Raw genomic sequence first — 19,465 nt, 5'->3', positions numbered from 1 at the left:
AGAGAGAAGTTAGGGGGACAGAAAGAGAAAAGAAAGACGCGGAGTGGAAGGACAGAGAGACGCGCAAAGCGACAGACCGCACCAAACTATCAATCCTCCCGGACTTGATCTCATGCGCAGCCAGGATGTCACAGTCTGCCTTCAAAAGTTTCACACAGCGTTTCTAGTCACAGTTGGAATTACTTTGGACACTTGGTGAGTTTGCGTCCCGCTGTAAACACTGACGTGTGCATTTTTTTCCTACTGTTTGCTTCACTGCGTTGGACGGACGGAGTGGGTTTTTCGCCGCGTCCCCCCCGTCGGGTGGATTTGAGAGAAATGAGTGAGAGGAGGCGATCTGCCGCAGCTCTGAGCTCTAGAGCCCACGCTTTTTCCGTGGAAGCCCTGATCGGCTCCAACAAGAAGAGGAAGCTCCGGGGCTGGGAGGAGAAGGAGCTGGAGTTGTCCATGGAGAGCCTCGCCACGGACGGGGAGGACCCGGCGCACTGTCTGGATATGGACCCGGGTCAGTGCGCAGACATGCACCACACCGCTCAAATGTCCGGATCTCCGTTATATCACTGCAGGGCAATGCAAACCGACGAGTCCCGAGTCAAAACATGGCTCCACTTTCAATGACCCAACCCACGACAGGGCTTGTAGCCATACGCTCCACAATATTTTTTTCTTTAACTCCAGAGAGAGATTCTGCTCACTGATTTCGCTGCGCTGCAGCTGTTACACACACAAAGTTGTCATCTTATAAAACTGATGCGTGCAGGCCTGTAGAGAACGCAAGTCCTGCTGGTCCACTGTCAGGAATATGACACAAAATATGCATCAAGAAAACTCCTTAAAAGAGCTAATTCGCATCCGTAACAAATCTAACTATGAAAACAGCCTCGTGAAAGGTTTTAGGACTCAACATCAGGCGAAGTGATCAGATGTGTCTTTTGCCAAAGCGGGCTGGTTTGTCCAGGTTTTGACTCCGGACTGCTGGACTCCACTGTTAGATATTAGTGACAAAAAATCTGAGTCAAAGATGAGTTCATGCGTAAAGCTGTGTTGCTGTTGGGACGCTGTTTGCTTTCAGTATGAGATTGGCTGCAGGCCTGCACGGAGGCCTCGGCTTGCTGCACGAGCATCCGCTGGCATGAAGTAAATGATCTGATGTGTTTCATTCTGAAAGAGAAATCCATTTTGCATGATGGTGTCCGCTGCTGAGAAACAAACCGCGGCCTCTGTGCAGAGCTGCAGTCGACTTCACAATGAAAGCGTCCTTCCTGCGCCACAAGCACAGCGTCCAGTATCCTGCAGGTATGAGCGCGCTCAGAGCACTTTAAAGGTGATAACTGAACACCTGATCATTTGTGGAAAATGTCTGGAAAAACAATCAAATAAAAAAAAAAAACAAACATTTACAACAGAGATTAAGAGGATTTTTTTTATTGAGGTGTAATAAACGAAGTGACCAGTTCTGGAAATCAAGATTAAAAGTGCTAATATTTGTTGTTTAAGCAAATTTCCATATAACACAGATACGATTAGGCAATTTTGAAAACGGGCAATTTTTACAACTACTACATTTTTTATGGAAGCAATTCATTTCTATATTTTTAATATTTTTTAGTCAAGGATTATTGGCAGAAACTTAAACGTAAACTAAATTGTTAGCATCTAAGCTACAGCACGCTCCATTTTGAGAATTAATGAAGTGCAGGTGGAATGAAACTAAACTTGCTGCGCCGCTGAGACGTAACTTTATCAGACCACCGGTGACTTTTAACCCCGACGCTTCGCTTTGAGCTGAGACGTCGACACTTTCAAACTTAAGTTGTAAACTGACAGACACAGCTGCGCGCCATGAGCCATCCAGACAAATTCAGTTTGTTTGAATATTCAAGGCAATTCAGTTCAGACAAGGACAGTGTTTACGTTTGGCTGTCTTCCTGCAAAATTTTACATTTAGTGAAAATGATCTTTGCGACGATTATGGATCCAAATGAGGCCCGTCCTTAAATAAATATCCTTATCAAATATTTAATTTGGCCTGAGGGCTCCGTAGGAAATATACACATTTCTAAGATCACATATATAATATAATATATTACATGCACATGTTTGTAGGAATGTAAAGGCAGGCAGACATGAAGCTTACCTCTGCGCGCTGCTCAGCCAGTCTCAGGCCGACGCGCAGTCCCGCTGCCTGCTGCAGTCTGACCTCCGGGGCGCAGCGCCTTTACGCACGACTCCTCTGCTGTGAAAGCGAACGATTGAAGAGCAAAACTTTCAAAAAGAATGGAAACAGAGAGGTAAACTTCCACTTCACGAGGAGAGGGTTTTTGGGAGTGGGCTTCTGTCCTCTCTTCGGGAGATTGTTGTTATTGCTTATATTAAAGTGTAGAAGTGTCTGTTAAATGAGGGAGGTGAAACTAAACGATGATTACAATGCTGCTGACAAACCGTTTGTTTGTGTGTTTTTTTAAAAGGGCAGCGATAATCAACAAACCTAAAGCCCAGACAGCATTAAACAACGCTGCAGTCATTACGCTGATGTTCCTTGTTTCCGTGGGGCAGAAAAGTCTTTCTGTTCTTCATCTCCCAGGTTTAGTCCGGGGAGTTTTAGGATTTGTGGCTGAATGAATTACCCAGTTCCCGGTTCCTCGCCCCCCCCGGTCCCTCTCATTAGCAGGCGGGTTCCTGGCAGGTTCAGCGGGCCCTGCTCGGGTCCTAAAGCCTCCGCTTTGGCGCGTCGGGCGGCGGTGACCGAGAACAGCGAGTCTCTGTGGTCAGATTATGTGGTTTAGAGGAATCCTTAACGGAGTGATTTTATTTTTACTCAACTCCAGGCGAGTCTGGAAGCCGGTTGGTCGTATAACACGTTTATTAGCCTCAAAGACAAGGGCAGGACTGAGAAACGCACAGGCTCTGAAGCAGGCTCGCATTTAACGGTCTGCCTGTAAGAGCTCAACAGTTCAGTTAGCACAGAAAAAGCAGTTTTGTTAGACCTCACAAAACTAATACAACCACATCTCCATAATATTTACCCTTTAAGTCACTAGTTAACAAGTTGAACTACAGATAGTATAATTTAATATTTTAGCATTTATCACAGGCCCGGCTCAAACTGTGATTTACAAGGTGATACTTTTCGCTTTTACGCACAGAACGAATTCACTACAAGCACCTGACGTCTCACTAGACATATGCTAATTAAAACGACTGTTTCATAATACTCTAATACCAAAATGATCCAGACTCTGCTCTCTCCATTCAGTGCTTCTCAAAAAAGTAATTTCTCGGTCTGCATTAAGCATGCAGGCTGATAAAAGAGATGTGTATATGAGCCGGACTGAAGCTTTTACTGCTTCCTTCGTGCCTGAGTCTCCATCAGTGTGGAAACAGGTGCTCTCATTGTGTGGATTGGGTTACTCGGTGATTTCATGGTTGACACATTGCTACTGTCCACCTCAGAAATCTGCGGCAACTTCAACTGCATGAAAGACCTTTTCACTGTAAATGAATAGTAGTAGTCAGCGTATGACTCTTATTTCTTCACCTCTTAAGCTTTTGATATCCTCCCTGAATTTTCCCAAAGAATCTATAAAATATGCAAAGAAATATTTCCATACATTCTAACAGTATCACATGCCTGGCAGTGCAAAATGTTTTGAAACACAATCAAGAGGTTAATTCTCTTTGTTAAAGACATCGTAAAAGAAATCTGTATTTTAATGATAAACACGATTCTCATAATGAGTGCTGTTTCCTGTATTTATCTGCAGCTCCCAGTTTAAAAACTCTGCTTCAGCCTCATTAAAACCAGCTCCCCACAAGAGGCCTTTAATGTAAAAATAAAGACCTATTAATCTATAAATGATTTTTTTTAATTTCCTCCCCAATTGAAAATAGTTACAGCTTCACCTGCTTTCTGATTAAAATCCTCCTCTTCTTTTGGTAATACTTTCATTTAAAGCATATGACGTTCATGCAACTTCAGACTTTCCCCAGCTGTCTGGAGCTGACATAGAGGATGATTTGATGTACAGCACTGACTTCAATTCAATTCAGAACAATTAGTGGCCTTCTATGGATGTTAGCCTCATTTTAATGAGGCCTGGCATGAGCTGATTGGGAGCTCTTAACCACAACATACAGGCCCTGTGTGTGTGTGTGTGTGTGTGTGTGTGTGTTTGTGTGTGTGTGTGTGTGTGTGTGTGTGTGTGTGTGTGTGTGTGTGTGTGTGTGTAACCACAGTAGATGTCAGGGCAGCGTTCAGCTGAGGGGGCAAATTTTTGTTCATCAATAAATGTCAGTTTTTATTAATTGAACTTAAAAAAAAAAAAACAAAAAAACAAAAACAAAAAGCTTCAACTTGTAAACTGAAAGAAAACTTCACACTCTGCTGTGCGATGCTGGTCTAAAAGTATTGTTCAGTTTGAGCTGTAGTGATAATTTGCCACTGACTTCAGGCCTGATGTTTGACTCATGAACATATGCAAAAACTCATGCATACAGCTTGGTTTGGACCTGTGTGTGTATGCAACCAATTTGTGTGTGTGTGCGTGTGCGTGTGTGTGTGTGTGTGTGTGTGTGTGTGTGTGTGTCTGGTGAGTGGCAGAGTACAGGTCCTTCAGCCTGATGACAGGGTGTCCGGGCAGAGTTGACAGGCCCCTGCTTGGCCTGCAATTCCACACTCTGCATCTCGGAGGCGTTCCTGCCAAATTATCTTATTTAGTCGGGCCGCTTTTGCTGCCTGGAATGCATGTGTTTCCTCTGAATGCCTCCGTTTCTCACAACATCCAGTTTTAGATCCGTGCAGTAGATACGGGGTTCCTCAATGTGGCTTTTCAGCCTGTTTTTAATGCAAATATTCAAGCAGATATCACTTTGGATGCCAGAAATTTCACATTTTCTATGTGGTGTCAAATCTTGTTCCTGTCACAGTGGAAAAACAGCTGATTATTATAGAAGCCAAAATCTCTAGACTAACAACATTCCCTTAGATTTATCTCCTTGCTTGGGTAGAAGACAGAAATTTTTGTCTCTGAAATGATAAATTATTCACTATTACCCAACAATGAATGTGAAAAAAATGCTGCAGATGTTTGTATCTGGTGGATATTAACAGAATCATATAGCAGTCTAGGCTCAGTTTACACCTCAGAAGTTTTGTTGGGAATCAGTTTGTGCAAAGACGCTTGAGGCTGAGATATCTGAGCTGTGCTGCCTTGTCAGGGTATCGGACAGTATTATTCCGATTGACAGTGGTACAGCTAGGAAAACAATTTATAAAAAAAAACATCAGACACTGTAAAATGTGGGAAACAAGTGAAAAATCACAGGTGTAAAACAGCTTTGCAATATCAGCCCAGCTCATTCTAATATATGCTGTTGAACCCAGCATGTGCTCCCTGTATGTGGCATAGAAATAAACTGGAAAAGGCCCTGCAACAATCAGATGTCCCTGTTCTCCTTCAGTGCAGGCTTGCAGTGTATTTGGTTAAGATTTGAGCCATCCATGCTGTCCTCTTCCTTTAACACTATGTGTAATGAGTGTTTTTAGAGGGAGTGAGGGGGCAGCTGACTGACTGACTGACTGACTGACTGGCTGACTGACTGACTGACTGACTGACTGGCTGAGTGTGTAGCTGCATGTGTGTGAACAGTTAAAGGGAGAAGAAGGGGAGAGTAATCATGTGTGACAGTCCTCACTGGCTGCAGTGACACTGGAAGGATCTCCCAAGATGATGGAAAGTCTGTCTCTGTTTCTGGTCATTACAGCCCTCCACCCCTGCTCTCCTCCTCCCTCCGCTCTTCCTATCTCCATCTCTCCTCTCCATGCTCTTGTTTCCAGCGGGGTTGGCTCGGCCTGCGCTGTGGCGGTTTCGTCTGGGACGCTGTCCAGTCTCTCAGCAGTTCTGCATTTGCATAACCATATTTGTGTGCCCTTAGTCTGCCAAGTCAACCTCCTCGTGTCAGGGCCGTCAATAAATAATACATTATTAGATTCTTTTTTATTTTTTTGCATGGTGGTGTTGGAGGGGGTGAAGGATATTCAGCTGTAAAATATTTCTGAGAAAAGAGAAATAAGAGATAGCATGTGGCGATCTTATGAGGGTTTTATCTCAGTAAAGTGCCGTTTTTGAAGAGCTTTAACATTTTTACACCCCAGCTGGAAAACTATGATGTATTTTGATATTTAACCCCCCTTAAAAAAAAATAAATCATAGAATAATAATAAAAAAAAATAATACATGTGTTAAGTAACCTTTAAAAGTCAGAGTCAAATATGAAAAAATCATCAGTGGAAGTAGATATTGATGTTTGAAAGTGTTATTATTCATTTAAACAAAAAAAAAGCATCTTGGAACTTCTAATTTCTTGTTTCACTTTCAAGAAATAGTGCAGTTTATGGTTTTTGAGATTAAATAATACAGTGAAAATAACAGTGAAAATGCATGTGGACAAAATAAAAGGAAAACCCTCTGATGCATTTTACCTGCTGAACATTACAGTTCTTCATCAGGGTCATGCGGGGTTTAAGACTGTCATTGTTCCTGTTATTGTGTCCACCCTGCTGTGACCTGTGCAGTTAGGCTGCTGGATGAAAATGAAGTGAATACAGCAAATGTAAAGGAGGCTGAGGTCATCCCGCTCGGTGTCTGTGGGCTCGAGGCTCCCATGGATGGAAAGCTTTCCTGTAGGTCTGGACTGGTGTCAGGATGGAGGGAACGTTTTTATCTGCTCCCACATTGTGACCGTGTTGATGACTCTGAATGGTCAGTCTGTTAAACTCGGTCCAGAAGGAGCACTTGAGGGGAAACTTCATTTGCTGAACGCTTCCCATCGGAGTTCGTCATTGTGTGGCCCAATTTAAAATTTAATATTTTCTACATCGCATTTCAAAGGCTTTACGCAGCATTTATTCTGCTTTTGACATAAACCCAGAAATCCATGACGAGTTGAGCCAGCGAGCCAGACTCTGCCGCTTCTCTCCAAGCTGCAGACGGCAGGTGATTTGGAGTCAGCGGAGAGAACCGCTGTACTTTCTCCCCGTGCCAAGTTTCCTGCGTAAAGCCTAATATTAATTCCACTGTTTCAGAGCTGCCTTCTCATCATCTTTCTCATTTCCCCCTCAGACTCGGAGGCGAGTCCCGGCTCGGACGGAGAGGGTCTGGCCGAAAGGACGTCGTGCTCCTTCGGCTCACCTGACGACCTGGCCCCCGGCCCCTGCGAACCGTCGCCCCCGTCCTCCATGGAGGAGATTCAGGTGGAGCTGCAGTGCGCAGACCTGTGGAAGCGCTTCCATGACATCGGCACAGAGATGATCATCACCAAGGCGGGCAGGTAGGCCGGACACACACACACACACACACACACACACACACACACACACACACACACACACACACACACACACAATATCAGGCGGTCAACATGCAGCTCTGCGGCGCTGCACCAATTGTGCGCAAATGGCGATTTACAAACTTATACGCACAAAAGTTTTTATTATTATTTGGCGAGGACAAACAGCCGACATAAAGTGCGTTCATTATTTCATTATCTTTCCCATTATGAGTTATTTTTTAAAATAATCTCTCATAACATCGGATAATGAGAGCTCAGAATCAAGTATCACACACAAACACAAAGTAAAATCTGCAAGCGCACCGACCCACAAACACACATTACTGCGTCATTTTGAAAGGAATCAACACCCAACCACCCACACCCGCACGCACACACACACACACACACACACACGCACACACACACACACACACACACACACACACACACACACACACACACACACACACAGCTCTGAGGGTGTTAATGTGTTGCACATGCAGGCCTCTCTGTTGTGTTCAGGCCTTCATGACGCGGCAGGTTATTCCTGATGTCGAAGAGTAGCTGGTTCGAATTAATCTCTCTGTAACATGTTCCGGCTTTTTCTCGCTCTCTCGGGCCAACAGTCCAAACCCAGAGCAAGCGCAGAAGTTGACCTACGGATCCTGCAGGAAGGACCTTTCCCCGCAGTCTGCTCCGCTCCCCGCGCTCGGAGCGCCGCACATTTGCACTAACACCCCCCTCTGTTCACCTGAGTCGGCATAACTGACTCAAGGCTCAGTACTGCTTCGACTTTCACAAACATCTAATATAACAAGATCTTTAATATCGTGCTGAGTCTTTACAGCATTTGGTTCTCAAGTTAAGTGAATGAACATCGGCAGTGAGGTGAGATAATTCCTTCCAACACAAGCTTGTACGAAAATTATTTATTGGCTCAAACTTTTCCTGCGGAGTGATGGCAGTTTTTTCAAGACTGACAAGACAAAAGCATTGAACGAATTATCTCACATGTTACATCTGTTCCCAGGAAAATCCAGTTTAGGCACGTGAAAAGGATGCTTCAGCTCTGGTCCACTTCCTGCACACTAATAACGCCTTTTCTGTGTGGAATATTTCTTCTTGAAAAATGGCTAAAATCACATGTTAACAGAAAGTCACTCTAATCAGCTAAAGGTTTATTTATCGGAGACCTTTTTCAGGCAGCGGGGAGAGTGAGACTGGACTGAGCTGAGACTGAATAAATAATCACAGAATCATTTCATTACATGTTTCTCTGTTTAACAGCAGAGTTGTATTTGTTTGTAATGTATAAAGTAGCTGAGGTGCATCTATGTATTTGAGTCATTCTGTTCGGTTACTGAACACTTTTATTTATTTGGTCTGTGCAGCCTCAGATGACACCGAGCTGTTCTCAGTTGCTCGGCTCTGCCTTCAGACTAAACGCTCTCCTCTGCTCGTTACAGACTACACTCTGCTCTTTTTATGAATTGGGTTGAAATTGGTAATCAGCTCATAAATAGAGCAGCAATCAGTTTGCGCTGAAGCAGAGTGAAGGCGGACACGGCCGTCGCCGTGTGTATTTCACGGCCTGCTCATAATAAGGCCATAAATCCAGAGAAGGGACGCAGGAGAACAGCCCTCTGTTCTCATTAGGTAGGCCCGGATTTACGACCTTTAAATGAAAAGGGAAAAATGCAGCTTTTGAAGTGCAAAACGAGGAATTAAGCTGAAATGTCTCCCTCTCCGTGTATAGACCGTTAATATAGGTGCCGTTTTTTTTTGTTTTTTTTTTAGTTAAATTTTCATGAGGTTTGCATGAGTTAAAGACTCAGACTTCAGGCTGCAGCTGCAGAACTGCAGGAGCTGGTTGCTAAAAATATTCCAAGGATAGAAATATAATTTTATATGGCTATAAATAACACTATTAAAATAAGGACTCTACCACAGAATAATCCCTAAATGCATGGAGTGCAAAGGTCAGAGGTCAGAGTGACATGACATAAGGACCAAAGTATTTCCCTCCACATACATGATGAAAATTCTGGAATAATTCAAATGACAGAAATGAGCTGGTTTTTCACGCTATGAGCAGACCCAATGAGCAGAGAATATTTTTAAAAAAATCCAAGGAGTAATGACAGAGCTGAGAAAAGGCTCTGATTCAGGAATTTTGAAATAAATGTGGTTTATTTGAATGAATGAAATAAATCTGATGATTACATAATATATGTTAAAAAACTGACCAAAAGCTGCATCTCCTCGAATCCTAAAGTGCTAAACATGCTGAGAGGAGACTTTCCACTTTGTAAGCTGCAAACTGGCTTTCGTGGATGAATCTCAGTCTGTCTTCAGCTGAAGGAGCTGTCAGCCTGAAACTGAGGGATGTGTGAAAATATGCACTAAAAAAAAACCCAACACACTGACACAGAATCAAATTTTGAACGTTTGAAACATTTTGACATTGTCTTTTTTAAATTTCCACCCTGGGACCCATTAATGAACGCTCCAAACATGCGCCTGCGTGCTGTTTGATGGGTTTACTCAGCGCTGCACAAACATCACTGTGTTTACATCAGCTGGGAGGTTGTTCAAATGAATGACGGAGACTCTTCTTCATTTCAGAGATTAATGACTTACAGAGATCTCTGCTCAAGTAGAACAAAAAGCAAATCATATTTTACATTTTTAAAACTCCCTGTAAACTCTCACTACTTTGATTTTCATTCAGTGTGGATCATATTCAGTGTGTCCAGTGATGACGTTCTGATAATGTAACAGTCCACTGTGTAGCTTCCATGCTCACAGCAGAAAGGAGGCATGCTCAGTGTTTCACTGCACTGAGGTCTGAGGAGAGTCGGAGGAAAACTCAGATCTGTAGCTTCAAGCGCCTGCTTTTTCATAACGCTTGAAATGTTCTTTGTTGATTAGGAATTCCTGTTTTTAGATTAAGTGGCTTTTCATAGGGTGACCTGATATAAAAGAGGTGTTTTTATCTGAAAGTAATTACACTTATGCCAGTACATCATCCTACACTAGTGTATACTTTTTTCCCCTCAGATCAATGAGTTTACCAGGTTATTTCTCAGCATTTTGGGTTTGTTACTATCAAAATCCTAACTGTGACCAGAAGATGAACGCTTGCTTAAATAATCTTTGTTTCTGTATGTGTCTACCTCATGTTCCTCCTTGACCACAGCAGCAGAAAACTGACATCCAGTCAGAACTTTTAGCCAATTTTAGTCAACCGTGCATGTTTTCTTCATTCCTAAACTGATTAAAAGCAGTGATGTATTAGTTTCTTTACGATATGTGTTGTGGGTCAATTTGCCATGCGACAGCCGCTGACGCTAAAGTGTGGTTTCAGTGTCCTCAGATGGTCTACATCTGGGTCTGGAGGAATTTTTGGCATTTTTTTTTTTTCATCTGTAAAGGTGTTTTTTTTTTTTTTAGCTCACTGGTATTTTTTAAAATGTTATTCATCTCTTGTCTTCATTTGCATACAGTAACAGATGGAAAGTGACAGAAATGAGTATTACTCCATCAGATTTATCTGAATGTGCTGCTTTTTCCCCTTCAGGAGGATGTTTCCTGCCATGCGAGTAAAGATTGCGGGCCTGGACCCTCATCAGCAGTATTACATCGCCATGGACATCGTGCCTGTGGACAACAAGAGATACAGGTACTGTCCCCACACGCAAACACATGGACGGGAGTGAATGCCTGTGCTGACATATCAGACATGAGCTGCTCAAATTTGTCCAGAACAGAGGTTCCTCTCTGATGGCATTGACTGAAAACAGCGTAAAACCTGACACTAAATTTAACTGTCTTTGCGCATTTTATTTTTCATTCCTTGCCATGTCTCCCTCCATCTAAATGCATGAATGTATCCCAGAGTCTACCAAACTGCTGCTAAACCAGAATGATCTCATATTTTTGGGTTTCATTGGGGGGCTTAATGTGCCATGATGATCTAAATGCTGTTTCTGATGCTTCTCAGTCATGAAAAGAATTAAAATGCGGAGAAAATGCTGAGCAACTGTATTTTTTCATTAGCACGAAAGAATGTCCAATAAACAGATGCTGCTGCACACCAGCACAAAGAACAGCTTTGGGCAGCCTCAGTCTGTCAATAGCTGTCTGCAGAAATCCTTTTAATAAATGCACAGCTGTACATGATATGCACATGCACAGCCATATTTGCATGAGCAAGCTCCCACTTCTGCCGCTGCTACAGCTGGACACAAGACTGTATTTTCCTGGATGATTCTCAAATGTCGGCTCGAGCATAAACATATTGACCTAGTTGGATTATTCTCGTCTTCATGCCATTTCTCATGTTAGAGTTGTACCTAACAGGATTTGGACTGAACAAAGACATTCCAGCCTCTTTCATTTTTCAGATTTCTCATAACTGCTGCGAGAGGTGTTCCCGTCTTCTTCTTGGCACGACAGAAAAAGTAGTTAATCCCATCATTTGCATCAGTGAAGTGAAGCGAATGTGATTAAAGTGTGCATGTGTTGGAGGAAGGCTTGTATATGATGGATCTCTCTGGATATGCAATAAGACTGATATCCTGCCCCACAGTGCTAGTCCCTGAAGTCAGAGCCAGAGAGAGGAGATTGAAATGTATTCATCATCCCACTGGCCGAGCTGCAGAGCCAGAGGCTGCCTGCAAATAGGATAACCCTCAACATTCAGGTCTAATGACGGAAATGGGAAAAAACGAGGCTGAGAGGGAAAGGAAGCGATGCTGCACATGTACCTGCTGCTGTAGTGGTTGACTCTGGAAGTTTTATCGGGTTACTTTTATGACTCAATATAATATTTTTGGGTATTATGACAGAAGCGAGCAAGTGAGATCAAGATGATGAGAAAAATGTGTTTACCTGCGTATTCAGTGGTTGCGTCTGGTTTTCTAGACGCTGATGCAGACACAGGCTGTTACTGTGTGTGATGAAGTGATAATGTGGCAAATAACCCAGAGCCTGCCTCATTACGTTCAAAATAGAGTTCCACCAGTTGGGGCCTCCAAAAGCTGATGCTGCTGTTTTTGTATCAAAGCTGCCAGCAGACAGTTTTTCTGTTCTGATATTTAATATTGATGTTTAAAACTCCAGATACCCTCTTATTTTTCTACATATTAACAAGAAAAGCCTCTGAAAGATAAGGCCGGCAATATCCTGTATTCGTGTTATTGTCAACAATTCCCAAGAAAGGACAAACAGAAATTCTGCTATTTTTCCAAGTCCGCGACGGTCTCGGTGACCTCTGTGCAGACATCTGTGCGCGCCCCAAAATTTATGACCACGTAGACTGTCTGGACGCTTGGTCCATGCATCATACTGTGTCCCGCATCTTTAAGCAATTGATCATTTTTGACTTTTTCATGTTTTTCATGTTTCTTCTTGTGTGTATGTGTGTCATGTGTTTGCATATGCAGACCCTCGGTTGTAGTGTGTAGAGAAGCATGTCCGCTGTCCGTGTGCAAGTCCGCGTCTCTCCTGGCCTGTGATCAAGGCTTTAGTCTGTATGCGTTCCTGTTTCCCAGCCTGTCTGTGGCACTCAGGTCCACAGGTTCCTGCTGAAGAAGCAAATCTTTAAAAACTGCCCACCAATGTATACTTTAATTTTAAATGTTTATTTTTAAAAATTTCCTAAAGCAGCAAGGGACTCTAGATTTTAACAAGTTCTACTCAGACAGGAGAAAATAGTGCATTTGTTGGGGACTATTTTCAGCTGTGGATTAATACATACTTGGTATTCTATTGAGTGTGTCAGGAGTGTGTGCTGGTGTATGTGGGTTTAAGTCAAAGTAACCAGCAGTGCCCATATTCATCATAATGATGTAACATGTCCCCCAGTGGACCGGTGTGGCTCATTAAGATGCTTTTAATTGTTTTTGGACAACAAATGAAGTAAGACATGTGATACTTTACCTCATGCAAATGCAAACAAGTTTCATTTCATCAAAATTCTAAATATCGAATTGAAACCTGCTGTCACTTCAAAATTTGACTGACAGATGTTGAAAATACTTGCACTTGAGTTAATCCAAATATGGTTCATATGGACCCTTGAAATAAAATTTGAATACAGCTCTTTTACTTTTCAGTGAGGCATTTTTTTCTTTTCATTGTGATAAATTCACTCGAAGGATTTTGTGTATTTCAGTGTATTTCACTTGTGAGGAACTCCTTCATTCATAAAACCTTTGAATACATGATACATGTACACATTCTCCAAAAGCTGAAATGCAAACCAGTATTCAACAGTGAAGCTCAGTAATGCCTGACCTATCAAAATATACATAGTCTGAAAAATCCAGAGAAGAGTTCACTGTATGAACAGTAACACAGACACATGTCTTTGAACACAGTTGCATAACAAGTTCTGCTGAGTTGTGTTTGTGTTCTCAGTAGTGTTTCAGCACCGTTTTAAGGGCCAGCGTGGCTTTTCTTGGCAGCTGGTCAGCATAACCCAAAGTTTTAAAGTTCAGTGACATAAAACATGTTTACGGGGAGGTAGTTCTTTTGTTTTCATGCATTGCGATGAGGAGACGGTATCTGATTAAGGGCTGAGTATGCGACAGATACGGCCCCTCTTCGGAAATGGAGAAAAGGCGCTTCCCCCTTTTGCCAAGTCGAAGCAGATTTTTTCTGACAAAAAACAGTTTGTTTGACAGAAATTAAAAGTCTGCATAAAAACAAAAAAATAATGTACATGAATAAAGTGTCCTCAGTGTGCTCTGTGTGTGCTTGTGTTGAGCCTCCCGCTTTCTTCATTTCATCTCCTTGTTTATTAAAGTAGAGTTTTCCATCAGTCCGTAGCAGACGTTCTACCCTGCCACCTCTCCCTGATCTCCCACCAGCGAACCAAGACATCATGGAGGATTTTTAGAGGCCAGAAGGTCTTGTAAAATTAAATAGGATTTTCTTCCTGGCTGGGGAATTTACCACAGGCCTTTGCAAACTGAGCTGGGAGCTGTCACTGGTGTGTCTCACAGTCCTGGGGAGTTTGGGGTCTGGAAATACGGTCTTTATTGGAATCGACTTGCTTTACTTGGGCTCCCTGCCCCTCTTTAGGAACGTCTCATTGGTACCACGCTCATTAAATCTCCATATATTACGGTTCTTTTATGTGGACAGTCGCTCGGTTTGCTCCGAGCTCAAGCCGCTGAACGTGGAGCTGTCTGGCTCCTCATATGTACTTCATTCCTCCAACTGTGTGTCAGAGCATGTTGCACGCACGCACGCGCGCACACACACACACACACACACACACACACACACACACACACACACACACACACACACACACACACACACACACACCTCCAGGTACCCACATTCAGCAGGGATAAAACACACATCTACAAGCATTTACGCTGTTTTCCTTCTAACCTTAATCCAATGAAGCCAAGACGTAAACTTGAACTGGCCCTGTGTTGATGTGAGGACTGCAAGAATTACATCAAATTTAAAGCTTCTCCTGTCTTTGTGAGGACATTTGGTCCTCACACACAAACACATGCACATATTAATGTTGCTATACATGTGAGGACAGCCGCTGAACACAATCCAGTCATACCTCTAACCCCTATTTCTAATCTAACCTTGACCCCAGTAACCCCAGCCTAAATCTGATTTTAAACCCAGTTTGTTAGCCTAAGCCTCATTCTAAATTTAACCTTAACCTGATTTTAAAGTGGCTCTGTGTAGATAGGAGGACTGGCAACATGCCAACTTTTAACGCAAACCTAATCTTAATTCTAAGTTTGATCCAATGAACTCAAGTCATAATTTCAAAGCCTAAGCCATGTTGGTATGAGAAGTGGCTAAATATTGTCTTTTTGCAATGTTTGTCATTAGGTATAGAAATAAAAGGACACACACACTTGAGTACTCGCAGATAATTAATAACACAGTAAAAGGGGATAAAACACCATTGGGTCTCGTTATATTTGTGATTCATTCCCAACCACTAACCCTAACCTGATTTTACGCCTAACCCAAGCTCTTTACATAATAATTAAATGACCTCAGTCTAATCCTAATTCCAATAAACTCAGATGGACGTTTTTAGGACATTTGGTCTTTGCAAGTATAGAATAGAGGAGCACACACACACACACACACACACACACACACACACACACACACACACACACACACACACACACACACACACACACAGGAACCAACTTACAATGAGAGATACATTCTTAAAGGGAAAAAACACCAATGGCATTTATGTTACTATGCTTGTGAAGACAAACATTGACTACAGTTGCTATAACCCGAAATTTAACCTTAACTCTAAGCCTAAACAAACTTTATCCTAACCTTATTCTAACCTCGATCCTATAAACACTAATCCTCGTCTGAAAGTGGATCTGTGGAGAAGAGAGGGCCAGTAAAATCTCATTTATCTATCTTTGTGTGAGGACATTTGGTCCTCATAAGCATAAAAATTCAAGAACGCACATCCGCTCACACAAAGCTGTTGGTCTTCTCTTACAAATTCAGAACACACACACCAGTCAACCCTGAATGGTAATTCAATAGCAATATTTACTCTGTCAGTACAGTAACCCAATATACAGCCTGGGTTTGGCGTGTGTGTAAATGTGTGCGTGTGTTTTTATGTGCATGCCTGCCTGTGTTACAGTATATGTGCGATGAGCTGAGAACACACACATTCACACACAAACTGACAACCTGTTTTTGCTCTCTGACTGGAGTGTGTCTCTCTACGTGTGTATTTTCACACACTGTGTGTGTGTTTATCCCAGTGGATGCAGTTGTGCATGTGAGAGGAAGAAAAAGAGAATAAGAGTATGCATTGCAGTTTGGATTTGTCAGCTGTGTGGTTTAGTGTTGGCTGAGGAGGGAAAGGACCCCTCCTCCCCTCACCCCCATCTGTCCAGTAAGAGTGTCACATAAAGTCCAGTCTTTATTGATCCTGCCGGTGCCAGATGGCAGATTTATGGAAGATGAAAGCGGAGGGACTAATCAGATTTCCAGTCCTGTTTGGGGCTAAAGTTTCCTCGTTCCTTAACACTTTCCCTGCTACGCCGAGCGTAACCCTAAACAGCAGTCCAAACAGGAAATTACAGAAACGCCTGGCACCCTTTGTGGCTGTGTATGCATGTGTGAGTGTGTGTGCGTTAAGGTCAAAAGTCAGCGCTGCGTGTGGAGGTGTGTGCTTAGTATTAAATATAATAAAAACCTGCAACAGGTAGTTAAGTGTTCTTTTTTGTAGTTCATTGTTTCACCGTTTACCAGTAAGCACAGACATTTTCATATCAATAAAGGGTTAGTTTACATCTCTTATATACAGTTTTTCCTATATCAGAATCAAGGGTCTAATGATGGAGCATATCGTAATGCTGTATGGATTGTAAAGCCCCGAAAGGCTGACTTGTGACATTGGGCTGTATAAATAATATTGGCTTGACTTGACTTAGCGAGCCAACACTTTCTGTGTGGTCGCTCTCTCCTGATACACAGGAAGTGCGTGTTTGAAATAAACTCAGCATGAGCAGCGACAGTCACCATGCAAAAGACAAACAAAAGGTCTCACCTACAGAAAGTTACAATTCAAGGAATTAATCCTTCTCTTAGAGACGCCCACACCATGACTTGTGGGAAAATACAGAAACAGCACGGCCATGAGGGCTTAGCTGGATCAGCAGAAAATAACTGAATGTTTATGTGCCTCCAATGCAGGCTATTGACAAGTGTCACACTGTCTTTATTAATAGTGTTGCACAAACAAGAAAATAATAAGACATCATGCATTAACAGACAAAGAAGGATTGTGCTGAGATAAAAAACCCAAATGAGCTTATTAAGACATCTCAGCATGTGGTTGCTGCAAACCACGCAGAAACATCTAGCTCAGTGATGAAAACTGGATTCCTGTGACGACTACAGTGCGTATTGTATAACAAACAGGACAGAGGAAGAGAGAAACAGCAATAAAAGCTTTTCTGGTTGTGTGGTTGCATTAGACATTAGGCTGTTAACACAGACCATTTACAGATGCAGCCTACAGTTTGTTTGCAGTGTGAGCTTCTTAGGCTCCCCAAGGACAGGCCACTTCAGAAAACCTCTCATTAAATAAATCAGTTGGGTTTCAACCATTCCAACCTTCAAAACCTCTTGAGAAATATTCCTCCTTTGTCCCATTGTTTCTGTGGCATCAAAGCACATAAAATGTACACAAATATGAACAAAGAGGTTGATCGTCCCACATTGCATTTGTTGCATAGATGCAGGAATTACAGTGGTGAGACACTTCACCTGTCAGTCATGATGCAGCATGAGGAGGATTCATAAGTTTCCAAAATGTTGATGCTCATTGGAAACTGCCGAGTGTCTATTACATAAGGAATAGGGAAGGAGTTAAAATGACATGCACCATCTCCAACACAACAAAGCCACATTTGATCTAATGTTTATTCAGTATAATGTCCTAAATTGAAGCCAGACTGGACAAATGGGTAGAAAGTGTGAACATGATACCTGACTATTTATGTGTCTCATCTTTGGGTTTTGGGGGGTTGGAGTGGCTTGAGGACCTCTAGAAGACCATTTTCAAGTTGATTTGATCACAAATGTGATGCTAAAAACATACTGAGCTGACTTTGCTTCCAACATGGCCGCCAGAGGGTGTGTTCGCCAACAGCCAGGGAAACGGCCCTAATGCCTTTTAAATGTGTAGGTATTTGTGCGTGTGTTTTGTGGCAGAGAGAGGCTGAGTATGTATTTTTGCTTATATTTGAATGTAATTATACACAGTGTGTTTGTGTGTGTGTGTGTGTGTGTGTGTGTGTGTGTGTGTGTGTAATGGGGTGGTGCAGCCCTTGGAGGCAATAACAAAAGGACCAAATGAGAGTTTTGTCCATGTTTCAGGAGTGAGTGATGACTTTGGCAGAGACGCTGCAGATAAAACACTTTCAACTGAGCGCAGGGCCAGAACTAAAGGCAAACAGCTGTGCTTCACAGTCGCTCTCCTCCACTTATTCTCAACCTCGCTCTCCCACTCTGTGCTTCTCTCCCTCTCCTCTTCCTCTTCCATTCTACCTTTCTTTTCTCTTTCCATCCGTCGACATTATTTCATTCATTTTCTCTTTCTTTGTCTCTCTCGACTGCTCGCTCTCTTTATCTTGCATCATTTTGTCTGTGCTCACATTTATTTCTTTTCTCCTTTTTTCCTTCCTTTCTTGCATTTTAATTTTCTTCCATCCTTTCCTTTATTTTCTTTTCCTTTTGTCCTTTGTCCATGTTGTCTGGTGGTTTGTGGACTTGTTTTTAGAAAGGAGGGCAAAAGTCAATTTCTTTCTTTCTTTCTTTCTTTCTTTCTTTCTTTCTTTCTTTCTTTCTTTCTTTCTTTCTTTCTTTCCCTGCTGTTTAATGGGTGGGACGCCCCGAAGTACCCAAACTCACACACAACATCATCAAATATTATGGCTGGGCTTAATTGAAACTATGCAGCCGAGTGTGTGACTGCATATGGAATATTTTATGTTGCTCTTGTTCGAAATTTCAAGCACAATGAAGAAACAACAGATGAGTTTTAAAGGCCGGTGTTGTGGCAACGTGGCCGAGTGTTTGGAGTTTGTTTTCCAGCTGAGTGAAAAAAGCAGAGGCGCTGCAGCCCTTTTGAAATCCAAACAGCCTTTATAATAACCAATTCAACCTCGAAGTAACCTCAGAGATTCAAATGAGCTTTCAAAACAGTGAAGTGATGAGGGAATATTAGTCCTGGAGATCGGAATAAAAACATGGTTAGCATAAGAAATCTGAGGGATATATGGAGAGGAGAAGATGAAAACGCAGTTGTAGGAAGGCATTGGGATTTTCCACTTTGCATTAACATTTCAGATAAGTAAAATTTAGAAGTGGACGGTTCCCCAACAGACTGGAGGTGCAGAGGACACTTGAGTATGAAAATCCAGTATTCATTTGACATTTGCAACTCAAACACATTTGTATAGCAGGTGGGATTTTAACATGAAGCTGAGCAAAATCAGGACCTCCACCGACAGTCAAATATGTGCGTGCTAAAATTAATCAAAACAATTCTCACAAACTCAACAGCTGATAAAGTTAACCAAATATG

At 42.4% G+C, this 19,465-nt stretch overlaps 1 protein-coding gene across 1 annotated transcript in view; it reads left to right on the top strand.

The window, feature by feature from the left end:
• Positions 1-19,465, top strand: part of tbx15 (T-box transcription factor 15) — a 37,515-nt gene continuing 18,050 nt past the window's right edge. Inside the window, exons 1-3 of the mRNA XM_070975656.1 lie at positions 1-505; positions 7,122-7,329; positions 10,913-11,014. Coding sequence (XP_070831757.1) covers positions 319-505; positions 7,122-7,329; positions 10,913-11,014 — 497 coding nt within the window. The 5' untranslated portion in view covers positions 1-318. The remainder of the gene's footprint in view (positions 506-7,121; positions 7,330-10,912; positions 11,015-19,465) is intronic.

Source organism: Chaetodon trifascialis, chromosome 12 (genome assembly GCF_039877785.1).
Source record: "Chaetodon trifascialis isolate fChaTrf1 chromosome 12, fChaTrf1.hap1, whole genome shotgun sequence".
Lineage (NCBI taxonomy): Eukaryota > Metazoa > Chordata > Actinopteri > Chaetodontiformes > Chaetodontidae > Chaetodon > Chaetodon trifascialis.
Note: the sequence above shows the minus strand (reverse complement) of the source record. Positions and strands in the feature narration are given on the sequence as shown.